This window comes from Oryzias latipes, chromosome 1 (genome assembly GCF_053564925.1).
Source record: "Oryzias latipes strain Hd-rR chromosome 1, Olatipes_Hd-rR_3.1".
Classification (NCBI taxonomy): Eukaryota; Metazoa; Chordata; class Actinopteri; order Beloniformes; family Adrianichthyidae; genus Oryzias; species Oryzias latipes.
In genome coordinates, this window is record NC_136237.1 from 6,122,671 (window position 1) to 6,143,854 (window position 21,184).

The window sequence follows — 21,184 nt, forward strand, 5'->3', positions numbered from 1 at the left end:
TTTATTATTGTGACAAATTTCTCCATTGTGTCTTTTGCGGGGTTTGCTGACAGCAATTTGAAATGTTTTAAAATCTCACGCAGACTTTGGCAGTAAGCTCGCAACTGCGCCACCTGCTGTCGTGGATGTACAATTACACTTTAGACGGCAAAAAGCGAAGTCTCTTCCCTGGGGTCTTATGCGCCCCCCCTGGCCTTGCTTTGGGCGCGCCCCACTATTTGATTAGTACTGGTCTAGCTAAATGCAGTTCTACCAGGTCAATTGGGGGTGGGGTGCAATCATCCAGTCTCTGCTTTAGCTGATCCCAGACATGCCCCACTCATGGTGCAAAAAAAGAGTTCTGTCTATTGAATGTAGAGTGGAAGGCTCCTCTTCTGTCTCCTGGCTGGGCCTTTTCCCGTTGGCAAAGAAACTTTCCAAAGACGTTTGTTTTTTGTTCATTTTGCTAGCTCCTGGGTAGGCCTGCACAATATACCGCATATTTATCGTTATCGCAATATCAAGCTGTGCAATATGCATATCGCAAAAGACGGTGAAATTTGCAATAAATGGTTGCCTTAAATGTGCCAAAACAATCTTATGGCATATTGAGGCATTAAATGAATCATATAAATCCCTTTATGCATTTGACCAATGGGATGGCGGCCGTGGTGCAGCGGTAGGGCGGTCGACCCATGATCATAAGATTGCAGGTTCGATTCCCGCCTTGCACGCCCATGAGTCGAAGTGTCCTTGGGCAAGACACTGAACCCCACCTTGCCTCTGGTGGTAGGCAGGCGCCTGTGTTTGGCAGCGGAGCCGCCATCAGTGTGTGAATGTGTGTGTGACTGTAAAGCGCTTTGTCCTTGTAGGAAGAAAGGCGCTATACAAGTATACGCCATTTACCATTTACCATTCATGTTGTTGACCAATCAGATGGAGCCCTATTATGTTAGATGTTTGCCTCCTATGTTGACGAGGGTCATTTAAACTGTTGCACTGAAATGGTAATAATGATGTTTTTGGTTGTTTTGCTCATTGCTTCATATACCGCAAGTTATATTGTTATCGCAATATTAATCTCTAATATCGCATATCGCAAGTTTTCCTCATATCGTGCTGCCCTACTCCTGGGTTTTATTTTAGCAGTAACCTATAACGTGACCGAGAAGAGCCTGAGTCAAGAGTAATATAGACGGATGTAACAGAGAAACGGGCAATTTTTCAAAATAAAACATCTTTCAGATTCCAAAATAAATAAAACGGAAGTACTGTAAGTTATTATTCTTTCTCTGCAGCCCGGTACCAAATGACCCACCGACCGGTTCCGGTCCTCGGCCCGGGGATTGGGGACCACAGGTCTAGATGAACCAACTCTCAATGTCAAAGTGCCTAGGATAGCACAAAGGTTAAATAAACTGTTCACTCTAAATTAAAATACATTTGCAAGACAACATGGTGGAGAATGCAGTAAAAATGCAGAAAGCCAACAGTTTTTCATTTTTCATGTGTGTGCGCGTCATGTACTGTCTGAACAACAGCCCTGCCCCCCGTGCACACAAATAGCCAGACAGACCTCTCCTCTTCAGCGAGAATAGCCAAATTAATATCATCATTAAGTAACGGAAAATTGACTGACTTGGTAAGTTAAACATGGCAAAAAACGTTTATATCTCGTGGGACACAAAAAAATGCGATTTCTCCAGTACCGATAGCAGAACCGTTGAGGTCAGATCTTACCAATACTGCGGTCTTGAAAAATTTTGCCCTGGGGCTCGTTCAATACTGGGGCTCGGTACCCATCCCTACCTAAAACAATCATCTGGCATTCAAGTCAAAGCATAGGTAGTGCCCCTAGTACCCCTCACATCTGGTAAACGGGCCTGCAGCTTTGTGGCTTTTGCTAAACCATATCTGGGTGCAGAGGTCCTTTGGTATCGGTCATCGTTGTGATTTGTCACTCGCAGGATTCCACTCTGTCTCAAACTGTCAGTTCTGTGTCTTGATTCAAGTCTGCTGATGACACATAAATGTACCATCCGACTGCCCACTTTCAACCTGAAGGCGCTATGAAAAGGTGGTGCTGCCCGTCCCTTAAGCAATGTCATGTGTTCATGGCTGTTTAACCCTTGTGCTATCTTATATGACCCCACCCTTACTTTGACGTGTTCTCCCTACCATGACAAAGGTGGATAAAGGTGCAAATATTACATGTAATCCATGGACAGCAGTGAAGATCACAAATCATTGAAGAAAAAAGGTTCAGAGCATGTCTAGTGGGTCTAGATCAGGGGTGTCAAACTCATTTACACTGAGGGCCACATCAGCATAGTGGCTGTCCTCAAAGGGCCAGATATAACTTATACATGCAACTAAATGTAATGAAAAATAAATGCAACTACTCCTTAATGTTAAATTACTCATTTATTTATTTATTATAACCTTTTAAAGTGACAAAGTTGCATAGAAAACATATGTTTGCTTGTTACTATAGCATAAATCATTTTACATTTGATTCTGTCAGGTTAGGTTATATGGACAGTGTTAAAGTCCTAATGTATAGCTGCCCAATTCGATATTTCAAGTCCAATTCCCCCTAAATAGTAAGAAATACACACCAATTTTCTTTTTTCTTTTAAGAAATTAAAAACTTTTATGCTCTCGCGGGCCACATAAAATGACATGGAGGGCCACATTTGGCCCACGGGCCTTGAGTTTGACACATGTGGTCTAGATGACCCCTCCCAACGTTAAAGTGCCTAGGATAGCACAAGGGATACATGATGACCTCGGAATGAATTGTGTCTGAAGGTTGAAATTGATGCAACATTGAAATGAGTCTGTTTTAATAGAATTTTGGGGTTTTGGTCCCAGCCCTAATAAGTAAGGCTCACTGTACGCAGTGAAACCATCACGTGGAAAACACAAAATGAGGTGTACCTATTCCCCTAATACCATTTCTTCCTATCCAGAAAATCTGTGAGATAAAACAAACACTTCTAAACCTGAATTAAATTTTTACCATTTTTTTCCCCTTGAGATTTATCTTTTTTTATTTTTCCAACGTCCATTTTTGCACTCATTCAGTCCGCTTTGGCCTTTGGGGATAATCGGGTCATAGATCAGATTTTTGATCAGTTGTCACTCCACTGTATTTCATATTTTGCTCTTTGGATTTGTTTTATTTCAAGCAATCTTCAAACACACAAAAATCTAAAGGCAAAGAAAGAAATGTTTATGTATATGTACATCAAACTTGGGATATTTGGTCATGATTGGTTGGAAAATGAAAAAAAAAGCAAAAGAAGATTAAAAGAAGATAAATACTCACATATATTTATACATCCACACGTCCATACATACATGTGTTTTACACACATTCATAACCACATTTACACATACACTTGTAAATGATGCCAGTTTAATTACTCTTAATCATAAACAGAAATACATGCACTTATATATACCGTACATGACACACACACATTTGTCAAATAGAGTTTAATTGCTTGAAACAGAGTGGGAGGAAGCACATTTACATAACTCCACCTCTAAAATTTGTAATAAACTTTATTTAGTCAATACCACAGAATATCTGTACCAGAAAAAAAAAACAGTTAGTCCAGTTCCTGTCAAGGTTTCACTGAGAAGACTGAGACCAGCAGGCCAAGCCACAGCAGCAGTGACAGATGTAGGGCAGGAGGGCTACCTGAGCGAGCTATAGAATGGTAGCACCTGCCTACATTTCCAACTTTATCTACAGCCACAATCTCTACAGTCTGCGAGCAGCAGGAGGCGCTGTAGACTACTTGGACAACGGGGTCAGGCAGCACGGTGTGTGAGAAGTTTCCATTACCCTGACGCAGGGAAATGCTTTCAATTCCTGTGCCATTGTCATCAGTGATGTTAGCTGAGAGCTCCCAGCGGAAAGGCCCACACATGTACACATTATCTGGGCAGTTATGAGCTGCAACTTTAATGTTTTCACATTGTGGAGGGGAAAAGTCTGTAATCTGGAAAAAAAACAACAACATTAAAGATCTGGCAATACAGTAAATAGAAAGCAACTTTTAACCATGCTTTTAAAAGTCATTATGGTGACGTTCGAAAAGATTTTTTATATCAATATATATAGGAATCGAGGTATTTGAGAAAGGGTTTTAAAGACTAATTGTTTTGAGGATAAGGTTACCTTTGTGACGACAGACAATCTCAGAACCACATAATTGGAGTCAGCTCCACTGGAAGACTTGGCATCAATAGTCAGAGTTATATCAGTGCCTGACTCTGTGTCGGCAGGTGGCTGAACAGTCAGCGTAGCATTGGTATATTGTCCAGTTGCTAGAGTCAGGCTATTGAAACAAGAAATGAAAGTATTTTACTTTTCAATGAATTTGCACCTTTTCAAAGGGGTGGGCTGCAGTTTCCAAACTTTGATTTTGGGATGAATTACCCCCTCTCCAGCTTATTTTTATGATTTTCCCACATGGGATACATTAAGTTCTGTCTATGACTATCATAGTTTACTTTAGATTAAGTGACATATTTTGAACTTAAAAGGCCTATACCATATTTATAGTCAACAATTTCCATCTATATGATAATATATTACCTTTGGCACACAATACTAAAATTTTGAGAATTCAATATGAGATATTTTCCTGAGCTCTTTTCTAACCCGGAATTAAGAGGACACGATCTCTGAGGAACCGCCTTTCGCTCCTTGTGGGTGCCGCCCATTTCATGACGTCAACCTAGAGGCGGCCTTGGCAGCGAATCTGCATCCCGCCCACGAACACAAACATCATTTGAACTTTTGCAAAGATAAATGTGCATATTGCACATATAAAAGGAAAGCCCTTTAAACTCCTAAATGTCAAAGTAAGACCTAAACAAAAATCGGAAAACATTTTTTAAAAACAGTTTTCAATTTAATCTCTAATCTTTTTTCCCTCCTTTGATGGGGGCATAAACCAATCCACCTCTTTGTTTTTGTGTTTGGCTTTCAGTTGAGCTGCTACATCCTCTTTGAGATGAATAAAAGTAGATTAGACATCATCTCTTTTTCTAAATTACTGTTGTTGGTCAGTGATGAAAAGGTCTTTCATATAACTGGTGGTGCCCATTGTTGCGACCGCATAAGGCCTTCCTGGTTCGGATGGTTAAGGACATCATCCCTTACCATCCCAGCAGTACCTCCACCATTCAAAGTCATCACTTTAAAGATGTTCTACTTTTGTCAGATTGATTGGTTTGCTTCTGGCTTCAATACAAATTCAACCATAGTACCATATATACTGGGAAATAATATACGTGTTAGCAACATTCTTTGAATGTACAAGAGAACTGGAATGAGCGAGTGTTACGCCACCCATTTAAAACACCGTCCTTCCGGCTCCAACTAAAGGAAGTCAATTCAGTCGCCATTTTTCTGCGATACAGACGCAGCCATTTGGAGTCAGACGAGGTTAGTGAGCAGGTAATGGTCTGAGTCGGTCTGAATCACTGTTTCTATGGTAACTGCTGTCGCCATTACGGAGTGAGCTTGTTGGTTGTCAACCCCTCATTCCACTGAAAGCAAGCTTGGAAGAATTTATCAATCAATTGCTTCAAATTTTCTATGACATCTGATTGGTTAGTCTATAACTGGAATAACTTGCAATAAAGAAATAATATGAAGAAAAGAGGATTATCAAGAATATATTTTAAAAAGTATCAGAGCAAGTATGGTTATTCTGACAAATACAATGAGTAATAGCAGTTTATTTCTCTCTATAGAAGTCTAAGGCATTTTGGTTTCTTGGAGTGGGTGGGTACTTCCTGTTTGGACCGTAAGGAGGGAGGGGTCACTAAGTCCAGTTCTCTTATGCAGTCCATGCTATCACTATGATTGACTTTTAGTAGCTTCATAAAAACTAGTATTTGATGGACAATGATACACAAAAGAACAACATTGGTTGCATTTCCATAATGACAGCCCAGTTGCCTGCAGGCAAAAGTTATATATAGTTATATAAAGTTATATATACCAATAGTTTTAAGTTGCTATTACAGCCTGCACATTAATCTGTTGTTATTTGAACGGGTTATTTAATTTTGTGAAGTTAGATGTAACATTACATGGAACATTATTAGGAGGTTAAACCTGAGGAGAAGACTTAAGTTTTGGTATAAAAGTATATATCCTCGTTAAATGTTCTGTACATAGATTTAAAAAAAAAAAAAAAAAAACAGTGCTGAAATGTCATGTATTTTTTTCTATCAGCAGAGATAATAGAAATTTCTTGTGTGTCAGACCTAGTCACACCAAATAAAATCATAGAACTCGGCCATAGAACAAATGGAATAAATGAGTTTCAACCCTAAGGGAGCACATCTCACCTGTTTGGGAAGGTCATTGGAAAGTTTCTGTCATTTTTGGCATTTATGGTATACAGACCACCAGCACCTTGAGTTGTAACACTAAAGGGGAGCGTGAAATCTTTTCCTGGCTCCACACTGCTGTCCACCACAGCCTGCATAGGAGGATGGAGAAGATATCAAAGTGTAAAATGTAAGCATTTTACAAGAGTATTATGTGTAATTACATATGGATTCTTTGGGGTCAGTTCTTATGGGTTTCTGTCTGAAGATCTGCGTAGGAGATAGATGGACCAACCTGGATTAGAACGTTGGAGACAGACATTTGTGTGGTGGACTGTCTCTGGAAATCACTGTTTGAAACTTTGTCTGTTCCTTTGAGAATAATCACAAACTCCCCCTCCGGGACTGCATCAACAGTCACCAGGATCTCCCCACTGCCCATGTCCTCAATTATGCTGTTGGTGGTTGACTCGGGGCCAGACACCAATACAAGGCCAACTTCTTTCACAGTCACCGAGGATGGACCGCTTCTACCAATTACTGACAGCATCATTGTGGCAGGTTGTCCTATTTTTCCAAAGAAAAAACAAAACAGAGCTGTAAGTATTTAATTCATCAAATTTTACTCTCAGCCTGTCTCAGACGTTAGATAACAGTTTGAAGATTAATGTGATTAAGTCGGAATTAACATCCATTTCAGACTTCTGCATGGAATTGCAAACTTTTAAAAGTTTTCTTTTTCACCCCCATCCCTAAGCTAACATAAATGAGAGAGCCTACTGTTAGACATATTGCCAACACATTAATATCAATTAAAAATGGCCGATGACATAAAACATAAAGCTGTTGAACGGTAGCAACTGCACCTGCTGGTGGACGCCCGCTGAGAGGTGCATACCCCGGATGAGGTCCTGAGAAGCTTTCCACAAAGTCATAGATGAAGGTAACTGTGCTCTGACCTGGAAGCACAAGAACTTTTATATTAGAATTTTTTTTATATTTCATCATATAACAAAATCTCTTTCAGCAATGTCATGGTTGTTAAGATTTTGAAGTCTTTTTCAATGTATTTGTTATATTTATTTTAATGTGTTCAAACCAAATCAGAAATGCAAACAAGCGCAGCTCTGGAGGTTGGTGGAGTGCTGATGGTTCAGCCTCTTAAATATTTATCCATGAGCCTGAGCTCTTCTTTGGTTTACCAAAAGCACCAGGTTTTTGTAAATAACAAAGTCCTGTCATCTGCATAGTGTGGACAACAAAATGACCACACAATAAATCAAAATATTCTCTTTTTGGTTTTGGCTTGAAACAAGCAGTGGTGTTCTAAAGTGGTCTTGGGAAAAAGCTCTAAAACGTTTGGACATTGTCTGCTTTAGCTTTTGTTCATTTTAACAAGGCTGCTATGGGTTCCTTGCAATGCTTTGTGTCTTGTAGACACAGCAACAGTTCATACTTTCACTTAATTCTCTTTAAAATTAAAACCATTCAAAGGTGAGTATTGGTGCAGCAAAGCAATTAAGGAAAATAAGGAAGTGAAAGTGAACTGAAAATGAGTGGCACAGAAAAAGAAACAAAGGAGGATATGAAAAAGACTCATTCCTTTTAAACAGCAAGGTATCTTTTTAACACACGAAAACAAAAATTAAAGAAAAAGACACGTCCTTTCTCATTTTCCATGGTGTGCCAAAGGAAGAAACATGTTTTTTATAGGCACAGTGTATTCACATTTGAAACTGCACAGCTGTGCTCTGTGATACAGAAATTCACGAAGGTGCCTACGAATGTCTTTGCATATTCATTTCACAAATATATAGAACCTCACCTGTGACTTTCAGTGTGAAAGCCTGAGTGGATTTGATATTGATCATCCACTTTCCCGCCTGCTTATCAGGATTAAGATGAATTCTCCACAGATTTCCAACAGTTTGTATGGTCCCAAGTTCCCCACTGACCACACCTTGATTCTGATTCAGACCTGGAATGTTTGCATATATGCAATGTGTTCAGTGTTCATTCCATTGTGCTGCTTTAAAATAGATCAAGCTTGGAGTTACCGGCAGGGTTGGTTAGTGTAAAAGTAACGGATGTTCCTGTGATGTAAATAGTGACGTTCTGCAGTGACTCATCCAGGGTAAAAGGGAATGTCTCCTCTGTTCCTGCAGTTCTTGCACGCTGAAGAACTGTTACCTAAGTACAAAAAAAGGAGAAGAATAAAATGGAGGATGCATCTCTGATTTTAACAATCAGGGATATTTGTAAGGCGGCATATTCTTACCAAGGCAGAAGTTGAGGTGTCAAGAATGATGTCTGTGGCCTGAGGAAGCTGCGCCTTTGACACCTGAATGGCCTGACCTCCAGATGCCAAAGCTAAGTCCTTGTAATCTTCAAAGCTAGCAGCTCTAAGAGAACGACGGCGCCTACTGCTGGTTCCAGTCATAAAGAATGACACCTAATGAGGAGTATAAGATAAGAGACTTCTCATGTCTTTACTATTGAAGAACATTGGACATCTGGAGTAAGCTAGTATTTACTGTTGACTTGGTGCTTCTGATGAGGGCAACAATGGTGTCCTTTAGAGCAATGTCTTTGGCTGTAGCATCAGTGAAGACATAGATTTGAGAGGATGAAGGTGCGCCAGTAAGGGCCAACTGGAAAAATGAAGGTTATATGAAAAATTATGTTTTTCTTCCTGGAAAAATTGCATTTATCCTCTCTATGATATCTATCGCCATTCAGTGTTCTACCTGAAGTCCTGACAGGCACATCTCTGGGATGTCTCCACCACCTGTTGCTGTCAATTTAGAGATTTCAGCTTTCATCTTCTCTGGGTCTGTGGTTCTGATCATAGGTCCAAAACCTGAGTACAGTGACAACATGAGAGATATATATACAAGATGTTCTATACAGTCTGGGTACCTTATTTTTTATTCAAAAATGTTATTGTTTTCAAAAGCCTTTATTTAATAACTTAAATCCAATGTCTATTCCTTATTCACTGATTTCAGTGTTTTTTTTTTAGTTAATTGTACTCATATCAGTTTCAGGGTATTGAAGTCACCTCTGCAAGTTTTTCTTACACTGACAGAGAAGTACCAACACTGCTGGTCACGAGTGTATGACATTCCTCTTTGGTTCAATTGTGATAGTCAGATGGTTCAGTTCAAAGGTTAGTAATGTGGAGCCTTTCATACTTGGGTCATTGAAGGGCACAAGGATGTACTCCGAAGGCTCGTCTTGTGTTCCTTTTTTGCTGTCAATGATTTTGTAAACAACAGATCGGGCTTCATCGATGTCGTCGGACATGCTGCCGGTGGTGTCGATAACAAAACACAAGACAGACGCACGAGCAATCCCCATCATTCTGTGAAGAACAAAAAATGGATTCAAATTTCCTCTGTAAAATGGGTGCTTCTGGACACTTTTGACTCACTTATGAATAGGGCTCGGAGTTTTCATATTTTGTTTTTGTACCTCAAAAAGTCACTGTCCCCAACTGCCAGGCGGATGTCTTCAAGCAGCTGACTGCTGGCAGCTGTGGCTGCTTTCACAGCTGCATCATGGAGGTTGCTGTTGTCTGACCGACGCTCGTCTTTGCTGATGCCGCCCCGTGGAATTACACTGCTGGTCATATCCGTCGGACCTCCATGGCTGCATTTGCCTGCCACAGCACAAAAATAAAAATATCATGGTTTGACGTTCTTAAAGATTTCAATTGTGTTTTTGGTGTTTCTAACATGTTCTTGAAACATTTTGTCATGATGTAGGACATACAGTAAATGAAAGAATTTAAGATTAAAAGTGCGTTTCTGAGTATTTCTTTATTTAAGTCATGGTGAATTAGGAGCAAATGATTATTTTTAAAGAAAAGGTCTCTTTTGGGACGCAGCAAGTGAAATAGATGAGCCAAAGTCTCCCTGCTCTGCTCCATTCTGATTCATCCACTCGTAGACAAATAGATCCGTGTACGCCTTTGTTTTCCTTGTCTGAGCTGACATCTGGCTCAAACCTGCTTCACTATTGCTCACCATTTTTGTAGCACCGCTAATGTTAGCTTGTGGTTGTGAGGGGCTGTAAGCCAGAAAGAGAGAGTGTAAACAAAGGGATGATGGGAAATTAACGCGCCAACTGTCCCACCCACAACTCAGAGGGGAATTTCTGATGAACCACTGCAACACTGAACAAACTTTGTCCTAGAAAACAACTGTTTTTTTTGTTTTTTTTTAGCCTAAAATCGGTATACTCGTCATTAAAAGACCACCGGGAACACTTTTACACTAGTTTAAAACCTGATTGGAGGTGAACTTCAGGAGAGTTTTCACAAAGAGTTAACATCTTAGTGACAGCTGGTGTTGAATAAATCAAACTGGGGTTTTTGCATTTAACACATGTTTGATTTAAAGGCCATGGCTATTTCTACAGTTTTCACTCATTTTACCTTCAGTTTTCTAACTTAATGTTGCATTGATGTTTTCTGCAGCCAAATGAGTGTATCATTTGTGTTTTCACACATGTGAGCTGGTACCGTTAGGCTTTGCAGAGGAGTGGATTCCCATGTACCCCGACGTGAGTTTCTTCTCCTTCAGGATGTTGGGGAGGACTGGATTGGGGCATGTTCCACTGCTACAGTCATTGCAGGTGGCAGTGTTCACATCTTTTCATACAAGTGAAGACCAAACAAAACAATTTTAGTCTCTTAAAAGAAAGTTTGTTTGACGCGTAGAAAAAGTTTACATTCTGCATAGATCAGATCAAAAAGCTAGAAAGTTAAAAGTCGATTTTCTCATCTATCTTCGATGACAGTAACATCCTGCTTTTTCATTTTTTAAAATAGTCTACCCTACTGCCTTTTGTCCTGAATATTCATATTACACACACTCACCTGCCAGGTTTTCCAAGGGAAGACTTGGATGTATGAGATTGATGTATGGTTCCGTGTAGCCCAACTCCACCCAGTTACTGTGGCTGTAGAAATCCTAATTTTGTATGGAGATATGCACACAAAAAACCTTGTATAAACCTGGAGCCTATATATCAGCTGACACAAATGCAATCCTAAAGAAAAGTCGTTCCTGCAAATAAAGATTTTTGATGCTGTCAGCTGTTCATTGGGTCATCACACATTTCCAACGGTTCAAACGACAAAGCATATTCTTAACCCAAAAGAGCATATCAATTTTGATAATTAAAATCATTTTAAACGTATCCCCTTAAATGGATTTTTGCATCATTGCATGAATCTGCTGTCTCAATGAATCATAAAAACATCTAAGTTTTCCTGACAAATTGAGGAAATTGTTATTGGCTTTCTCAGGAAAGAGGACAAAGAATGATAGCAAAGGTTGTAAATGTTCCTAAAGGGACGGATGGAGGCATTGTGAAAAGGTTCAAAGTCCTGCCAACAATCACTTTGTTTCCTGGAAGAGGCTGAAATAAGGACATATGATTGGCCCCAACTAGATTCCTAAGGAGACTAGTAATCAGAAACTGTAGCAAGACTTGCTGTCAACACATATTTTTTGCATGTGCACTGTAGTGAGCAATGCGGCGAACAATGAATTCCTATAACAAAAGTTGACATAAAAAAAGAACAAACACAAAGAACCTGTGAAGTGATCAAATGAGGAAATAGCTTTTCAGAAAAGGTTGAGAAGGAGGAAAATAAAACACAGAGAAAGGGCGTGTCCTCAGTGAAACACGGTGGTGGCTTCTGAAGGCTAGGAGGGATTTAATTCAGCATCTTTACACTTGGGAGGAAGTACAAGTTTGGACTTTGTCGCGTTTCTAAAAACAACAACAATGAAACTTTTGGAGCATTTTAAAATACTGGCTAATTAGCCAGTTGGCCGCCTAAATGGTCCTTTGGAATGGTTCTGATGTCATTTGAAGAAAAATGTTGCAACTTGCAAAATATTTGTCAGCTGATGACTTTTGGTCCTGACGGTTGACCAATAACCCACAATTTGATGGAGTTTATAAAGATATTTTAATATGACGAGTTTGTGACAGCTCGTACTGTATTTAGGCAGAAAGTGTGCAGAGAATAGCAGATTTTCCTCAAAAACAAATTCAAAAGTGGCATCTGGTTCACTTGAAGCAAATCTTTTTAAAGCATAAAGAAAGTCAACAACTTCAAAACAATCAGTATCACATACATATGTTGCTCCATATAAATGATTACCTGGCTCCAGGTTTGTAGTAAATTTTAGAGAAATTACAATATTCCCTTTCCAGAACACATTTACAATTTTCAATATGTTGAGGTCGAGGCTAGTGAAACAACAATTCCGTTTAGAACTACGTTTTTATTGTGGTTAGCTAAATCTGGAACATGTTTCTATTGTTCTGTAAAGTATAGAGGTTCTTGTGTTTCTTAATTAAACTCATGATTTACAGGTTCCAAACTGAACATGATCAGCATCCTTTCTTTAAATTTGTCTTTCTTCTCCCGTCTTCAACAGCTTCCTTTTTGCTCAGCTTTGCGTTATTGCTTGTTTCGTTTCACTCCTCTCACCTGCAGAGTGTGAAGGATTCTCCCCAGTGTTTCCCTGGCAGCTTTAAAGTTCTCCTCTCGGATGTTTGCCTTGATTGCCACCATTCCTTGCGTGATGAGGCTACGCCCTTCAGAGAAGGCTTCAGAATTGAAGTGATGTGGGGCGCTAGGAACACACACAAATGTAACACACACATGTAATGATATATGTGAAAAGGAAATTTGATTGTGCAATCATTAAAAATCTCAATGATTCGTTGGAATGTATAACCGTTAGACTTTAACTGGAAATAGAATTTCTGGTTATTGTGATTTATAGACCACCTCCAGCAAAGGATTTTTTCTTTACTCATCTCTCAGAGATACTTAAAATGTGTAATTATAAGGAAACTATCTTGCCAGGAGATTTTAATATTAATTGTCTGGATAAAAGTAGCACTAAAAAAACTGAAGCAAATACCAACAAAATTTCAAAGCTGAAAATGGAAAATCGCATAACCAAATCTTCAGAAACAATGATCCCTTTCATATTCATTAATAAAGAAGAACGAATGACCAAAAATCATATAACTTGATTACAGGTCTTTCTGAGTACAACCTCACTTTAAAAAACAGGAAGTCATCAGAAACAGGACAAAAAAATTCAAGTCGTATTCATTTAGATACAGTGACCTCCAGTATTTCGAAAAGAGACTTGGAATTATTCTATAATAAATACAACAAATCCAATGTGATCAAACAGCTATAAAAATTGCCATGATGCAACTATCAACTTTATGAAATCCTTTAGTGATCTTGCACAGAAATAATCAAAAGAGCAACAATTTCAAACCTAATTATCTTTACCCTGGATTAATGAGACAGTGAATTCATGAAACAAAGAGATGCTGCACTAAAAACATTTCTGAAGACAGGCTGTTTGTTTAAAGAACTTTGAAATGAAGTTACATCACTCTCATGAAGGAATAAAGCAAACTTTATTTTTATTACTTTTTATTTAAATGAACAGGCGAAAGGAAATAGTAAAAGGTTTTGGCAAACCATCAAGAAAATGATGAAAATCATGGTGGCCAATAATTTGAAATTTTTATGAACGAAAATCTCGAGGCTGATGCTCTAATGGTTACTAAACATTTCAAGAATTACATTTTACAAAAATAAAGACCTTGAAATTCACATCAAAGATTTTAAATGACCAAATTTGCAAAATCTTAAACAGACTAATGAATAAAAAAAAAAAATAATAATAAAAATAAATAAATATATATATATATATATATATATATATATATATATATATATATATATATATATATATATATATATATATATATATATATATATATATATATACATATATGTGTATATGTATATCTCGCAGGCATTTACAAACTGTAAATGTACGGATATTTCAGGAAGAGATAATGCACTCCTGAAAACACATAAAGAAGTGTTCTATCATATTTATAACAAACAAACAATCGAGGAGAGCACATTTCCCATTGCCTTTAAAACAGCAGTGATTACCTCAGTGTTAAAATCAGGGGATCAAACGAGTCTGTGTAGTTATAGGCCAATTAATGTACTTCCTGTTGCTTCAACGGTTGTAGAGAAAGTAACTGCTAAACAATTAAGAGAAACATCTCTCCAGAAATAATTGTACTCATTCCATGCAATTTGGATAAAGTTAATAGCATGCTGCTTGTTTTTAGAGACAGCAAAGGCCAAAGCTGGACATGGGTGGGGTTTTTGGTGTTTACCTTGTATTGTATTGTATTTTCATGTTTAGGGACTAAAGGCGGAAACTAGCTTCAGATTGTCAAATAAACTAATAAAAAACAAACAAACAAGCGTGAACATATGGAAACATATCTGGTTGGGTCTGGCTGACTAACCTGTTGACAAAATTCCGATCTACCAGTCCGTTCTGAGTGTAGATTTCTTGAAGAGCTGAGTGGAACTTAGCGCCAGACACCTCCCCCTTTGCTGTTGGGCCCAGACAAGCTTTGACCAGTTCCTCTGGAGAGGAACCCTGGAAGGAAAAAAAACAGGATGGTAAAAGATTGCTCAAAGCTGCTCCATTCAAGTACAAGCCTGCCAGGTTTGTGTAAAAGTAAAAAAAAATAGTTAAAGAAAAGTACATTTCTTTTAGCCCTCATGCTATCCTAGGCACTTTAAAGTTGGGAGTTGGGTCATCTAGACCCACTAGACAGTGCGCTGAACCTTTTTTCTTCAATGATTTGTGATCTTCACTGGTGTCCATGGATTACATGAAATCTTTCCACCTTTATCCACCTTTGTCATGGTAGGAGGAACACGTCAATGTAAGGGTGGGGTCATCTAAAACAGCACAAGGGTTAAGTACATTTAAGTTATCTTTCTTTTACTAGATTGGGCTCCCTTTAAGATTTTCAGCACATTCTTTGGTACTTTGAACATGCAGTGCTATAATAAAACCTGCATTGCCAAGCTTATATTTGGAACAGTCTGAGTTTACTTGAGTTTGTTTGTGTGAGTAATGGTTCTCGTACACAGTAATAAATTGGTTTTATCACAAAAGCACTTGTCGGACTTCCCTTCTCTGAGAATAATGAATGCATAATGATGTGCTGCCATAAAGATGGACAACGTTCACAATAAAACATCTTATTTGAAATGAAAGAGCTTTTGTTTTATTTGCTGCATTAAACCCAAGTTTTTTTTAGTTTTTTTTTTTGCTGAGTTAGTTTGTTTTGCTATTGATAGACTACATGTTTGAATCCGAACCAAAGACTTAAAATTAAAGCCTCCCTGCTTAACCCTTAAGGATGTGCTGGGAGTGGGGGGTCGGGGGTGGGGGTTTTACTTGACAGATCACTTGAACGTCAAACTATATTCCTAACAAAGCTGTTTTTGGGAAGCAAAGATGGGCACAGATCCCTTGTTTTAGAAAATCAATAACATTAACTAGCGGTACCAAATATGACTTTACAACATGAAGAACCAGATCAGGGGTCTGCAACCTGCGGCTCCAGAGCCACAAGCGTCTCTTTTAACTGTCTTTTGTGACTCTTTGGTCATAAAAAAATAAACCTTTATAATTTTAAAAAGTTGTTTTAAAGTAAAAAGTAAGTAGTTTAGTAAAATAAAGTAACTCAAACTGTATCCAACCTGTTCACAAACAGTTGAAGGACAGTAGGTGTCAAAAACACTTTGATAGATTTTTGTACCACAGAAAATCATGTCAATAAGCACAACAGGAATTTAAGGCACACCGCATTATAAGTTAGTTAGAGTTCTGAATTTCTGGCTGAGATGTATCACAAACAGTAAAAACACTGCTGACATCACAATACCAACTACTGTACTGCATGTTCTACATTGAGAGGATCCTATGTAACACAGGAGTCTTTTATTTTGAAAAGACAATTTTCTCTATATTTTCATTTTTTACTTGTGCCAAAAAAAAGCAACACTTCATTTATCATTTATCATAATAGTAAAAGTAACATAAAATCATTATGTGTTGAAGGTTGCAAACCTCTGAAGTACAAGACTTTTCTCTGAATATTGTTTATTGTTTGGCTGGAACATAATGATTAATAAAGCATTTTGTACTTACGATTAATCAAAAACATAAAAAAAATATTACAAAAGAAGCCCACATCTTCTGTTGCTGCTTCTAAACATGACCTTTCACCTCACCGTGGGGTTGAATTCATGGCCAGCCTCCTCAGCGACAGCCCGGCATGTATCTGTCACTTTCTGCAGCAGAGCACTTCCTGTAATACTGACATGGGTGGAGGTCCCACCCCCAATGGGAACAAAGGCCTGCGAGGGGGTCAGCCCAGCCAAGACCAGCAGGACTACACCCACCAAGGAAGACATGTTTCCTCTGTAGAGACAAAATGTAGTTTTTTCACATGTTTTGGTTTCACTGAGTTTGGTTGAGGCTCTCATAGTCCCACTCTGCTCATCTTTTGATCTATTGATCCCACTGCTCTTTTAATTATGATTATGCTGTTTTAACCCTTGTGCTATCTAGGATGACCCCACCCTTACTTTGACGTGTTATTCCTACCATGACAAAGGTGGATAAAGGTGGAAAGATTTCATGATCCATGGACACCAGTGAAGATCACAAATCATAAAAGAAAAAAGGTTCAGAGCACTGTCTAGTGGGTCTAGATGACCCCACTCCCAACGTTCAAGTGCCTAGGATAGCACAAGGGTTAAGCCAAAATTTAAAAACATTGTGTACTTTTCTGGAGCATAGTTTCTGCAAATCAGCAGTAGTTCATTAGAAATTCACCTATGAGTTGTGGGCCAGACCGTTGGCACGGAGCAGGCCCGCCCCCACTTACCATCATCCATCTGTTTCCGTGCTCTCCCACTGGCTTACAGTCCCTCAAAACCCCAACCTAACATTAGCGGTAAAACAAACATGGCGAGCAATATCAGAGCTGTCCAGCCGTACAGTTTTGAGCCAGATGCCAGATTCCAGCTCAGACGAAGAAAACTAAGATGTACATGGATCTATTTGTCTGCAAGCGGATGCATCAGAATGGAGCAGATTAGGGAGCTCAGCCCAGTGTAGGCTATTTTTTAGGTCACAATCAATCTTTTTTCCAAACTGCATTTTCTCATCTGCTCCTGATTCACAACTGTTTGAATCAAGGAAAACTCTGAAATGCCATTTTTTAAGCTAAAATTTCTTTTTATATGTCCTCTATTATGAGAAAAATGCCACAAGAACATGTTAAATACACCAAAAACACAAATTTAATCAGAATACGTCTTCAGTGGGATTGGAGGATATTTATTACACCCTGATGCAAAAATGACAAAAAAAGATATCCCTCTTTTCTTGCTGATTTAGTCAGCTATTAGGAAAGGATTTTATTGTGTTGCTTCTTTAACTTTAAATAACAGCTCCCACGGCAGTATGGCATTTTGATTCTCCACATACATTGTTCAGAAAAAAAATATGTATACAAAAAGATGAATCAAAATGTCGTTATTTTTGAAATATCCTACATGAGGAAAAATTCTTCAAAATGTCTCATTTCATCGCACATTTGATCTGTTTCGTTATGAAACAAGTACTGAAAATGTTCAACTCTCATATTCAAGGCTGGAATGAAAAAGAAATTTACACATGCAGATGAAGATGAATAAATAATCCATATTGATTTTGATTTGATTTTTTTTTCAAGCATTAATTGTATTCAATACAATAAATAATTCACACAGATGTGTCAAAGTCATTACAGAAATGATGAAATATGGAGATAAAAAACAGACAAACGAAAACAAAGAAACACTTAAATCACATTTGCTTACTACTGCCTTCATTCATTTTATACTTTGACATAGTTTTTGTTATCCGGTTCTGATGAGACTACCGGTAAAATGTAGTCCCTAGTCATAATTGATTATCTTCAGAAAACATTCATTCATGATTTCAGTAAACAGTAATGTGAATCACACACAATGTAACAGATATGTAACACTCATTGATTATAATTAGAATGCAACTTTTATAAAATCCAGATTTTGCAGATCAAGTAACAAAATCGAGTGCTTTTTAAAAATCCTCATAATGAATTCCTACATATTTTCAGTAAACATTATTGATTCACACTTTAGGTAACCATTATGTAACAATCATTGACTATTATTAGAACACATTATCACATTAAACCAGTAATTATTGCTACACATTGCAGACCAAGTTAAAAAAAAACTATGATTAATTCATTGTAGTTGAAACATTTCAGTAATCATTATTGCACATTAAACAATGTAAAACTTAAAACAGCTTGGATTATTTCACCACTATCAAGTTCACACATGTATTTTAATTATTCAAACACCTGTTGATCCTTAACTAATTTTTCAAGTAGTTTCTTTATACATTATATTGAATATTTAGATATTTGAACATTGTTTGATCTCATTACTGAACCCGTTCAGTTCACAGAAACTTTTCTTTGTGGTTCTTATCAGTTTTATCCTGAAGTTCCTACATCCCCTCAGTTTGTAGTCTCCTTCAATTTGAATATTGAAAGGCAATGATTTCCCGTCAACTCTTTATAGAAGTTGTGCTGTGTAAAAATCAACAAGGTCATAACGTTTTAAAAGTTTGGATTAATAAAATAAATTGTCTGTATGATCAAAATATGTACAACTCTGATGGCTTGTTTTTGAAGTAAAAAAAAGATGAAAAAAGAGAGGATGTAGTGAAGTCTTAGAATTATTCTCCCAAATTTCTATACAGTACCGTAGGTGAAATATGATAATATTAAGGTGATATATGTTAATATTAATTCATCTTACCTATGAATTCCTTGAGGTGATTGCTTCAATGACTCTTCAGTAAAAGTGATGTCCCACCAAACCTCGCGTGCCAAATAAATACAGCTGCTTGTTGACTTAAAGGGTGGGAACTGAATCACGGGTGCCTAAATTTGATAAACCCAGAAGTGTATCTTGTTAGAGGAGGCAGGATATTCCCAACATTACATAATTGTCACTGCTTGAGGAACATTTAGAAAAAAAATGTAATTGTGCTGTTCTGTAAAATCTCTACCTTAATATATCCTCTGAGGACATACAGTAGTAAAAAAGTACACAGGGAGTCAGCTTCAGAAATGACTCATTTCTTCCCAGCTTTGCAGTAAAAAACTATACGACATGACTGAGGGGGTTATAGTTCAAAGTGCCATGCAGCTCAGCAGTAAAATGTTCACTTGTTACAAGCAAGTTAATAGATGACTGTTTCACTGAAAGAGGTTTGTCTCTGCCATTTTCTGATAAGGATTTAGTTCTATACAATTACGTCTGACTTCATTTCTAATCGTTTACCACAACAGGATTGCACAACCAAAACTCCTACCCTCTCACTGAAAACCCCTCGATTGGGACGTGCATTATGGAATAAACCTTTTTCCTGGTTCGTTCCAGGAAAAAGGAACTTAAGCAGGTAACTCTAGGACAAGGGGATAATTGACACCAATTAACAAAAGTATGACAAGTCTAACCATGGGGTATCTGTGTTTTCACAATAGGAGAATTGTTCTCCCTGTTGTCAGTATAGAATTGGACTAAAGAAAAAAATCAAAGTAAAAGAGATTAATTGGTTTATTTGTTTATGTCACAAGAACAGGCAGACGGCAGGTTCCAAATTCAATTAAATTCAATTATATTTGTATAGCCCAAAATCACAACACCAGTCGTCTCGATGGGCTTCGAAGTAAAACAACCTCAGGGGTGCCCACATGAAGGAGGGATTCTCCCCCAGGACGGACAGGCGATTTACCAGAACTCTTAGAGAAGAATTAACTTATCTAACTGTACAACTACATATATAAAGTCCAGCAGACAAGCTTCATCCAGCCGTGGTTGGGGGGACAGTCAGGGGCGCGAGTCGAGCCAGAGACAGGAACCACAGTTAGGTGTAGGAGCAGGAGCAGAGACGAGGTACTCGGTCAGGTACAGAGCAGAGACGAGCCAGAGATGAGCCAGAGGCAGGATCCACAGCCAGGTGAAGGAGCGGGAGCAAAGGCGAGGTACACGGTCAGGAACAGGAGCACGGATGAGCCAGAGATGAGCCGGAGACAGGAACCACATCCAGGTGTAGGAGCAGGAGCAGAGACGAGGTACTCGGTCAGGTACAGAGCAGAGATGAGCCTGAGGCAGGAACCACAGCCAGGTGTAGGAGCGGGAGCAAAGGCGAGGTACACGGTCAGGAACTGGAGCACGGATGAGCCAACTGGAGTCTGGAAGCACTCCCACTCCCAGGGAGGGGAGAGGGAAAGAGGGACAATACATGAATCGCTCTACACCAAACAGAGGCATGGAGAACTAAATGATAAATGATGATCAAAAATAGAGAAGAGAGGAAGGGTGGAAGAGGACAGAACCCCAGAGCACCATAGTTACCCCAGCTTCAACTTCTAGCAGCCTTTTAAAACAAATAGTTATTGTTATTAAGTTTAAATAGGAAAATAGAAAATCCCGCCAGGTTCATCGGGCTAGGAACTCCTGCTGCTGGATCCATGTTTGGCAAAGTATTCTGTCTGAAGATCTGATCCAAATATAATTTTGTTAATGAAGGCAGAGTTGCACAAACAACACTTTTCACTGAGCTTCACTCAGTGCGGTGCTTAAGCATGCTGTAGTTGATTGAATGAATGAGGCAGGTGTGCAGCATCCAGGAAATGTGCGCTTGGCATAGTGGGAGCTGTAGTGTGGCTAGAACTCTGGGGACAGCTCTCACCGGTGAACAAACAATTTATATCAAGGCATAAAAAAAAAAACATAGATATACCAATCCCAGTCAAGGATTTATGTCATTATATATGCGTG

At 38.5% G+C, this 21,184-nt stretch overlaps 1 protein-coding gene across 1 annotated transcript; it reads right to left on the minus strand.

The window, feature by feature from the left end:
* Window positions 1–3,383: 3,383 nt before the first annotated feature.
* vwa11 (von Willebrand factor A domain containing 11) lies at window positions 3,384–19,497 on the minus strand. The gene is made up of 19 exons (XM_020706039.3): window positions 19,407–19,497; window positions 19,154–19,278; window positions 16,520–16,709; window positions 14,731–14,867; window positions 12,857–13,001; window positions 11,225–11,318; window positions 10,868–10,996; window positions 9,817–10,003; window positions 9,537–9,706; window positions 9,090–9,202; window positions 8,877–8,993; window positions 8,621–8,794; window positions 8,400–8,532; window positions 8,168–8,320; window positions 7,209–7,301; window positions 6,638–6,909; window positions 6,361–6,494; window positions 4,172–4,331; window positions 3,384–3,992 (listed from the first exon to the last, which is right to left on the minus strand). Exons 3-19 carry the CDS (start codon window positions 16,700–16,702, stop codon window positions 3,612–3,614), a joined length of 2,775 nt encoding a protein of 924 aa, XP_020561698.1. The 5' UTR covers window positions 16,703–16,709; window positions 19,154–19,278; window positions 19,407–19,497; the 3' UTR covers window positions 3,384–3,611.
* Between the last annotated feature and the right edge of the window lie 1,687 nt (window positions 19,498–21,184).

What these genes read in the sequence shown, in the direction of transcription:
- vwa11 (XM_020706039.3), bottom strand. Translation starts at nt 16,702, where the DNA reads ATGTCTTCCTTGGTGGGTGTAGTCCTGCTGGTCTTGGCTGGGCTGACC. An exon ending in GCCATGAATTCAACCCCACG is followed by an intron (nt 14,868 to 16,519) that starts GTGAGGTGAAAG and finishes TTTTCCTTCCAG; the next exon opens with GGTTCCTCTCCAGAGGAACT. An exon ending in TCAGAAGCACCAAGTCAACA is followed by an intron (nt 8,795 to 8,876) that starts GTAAATACTAGC and finishes ACTCCTCATTAG; the next exon opens with GTGTCATTCTTTATGACTGG.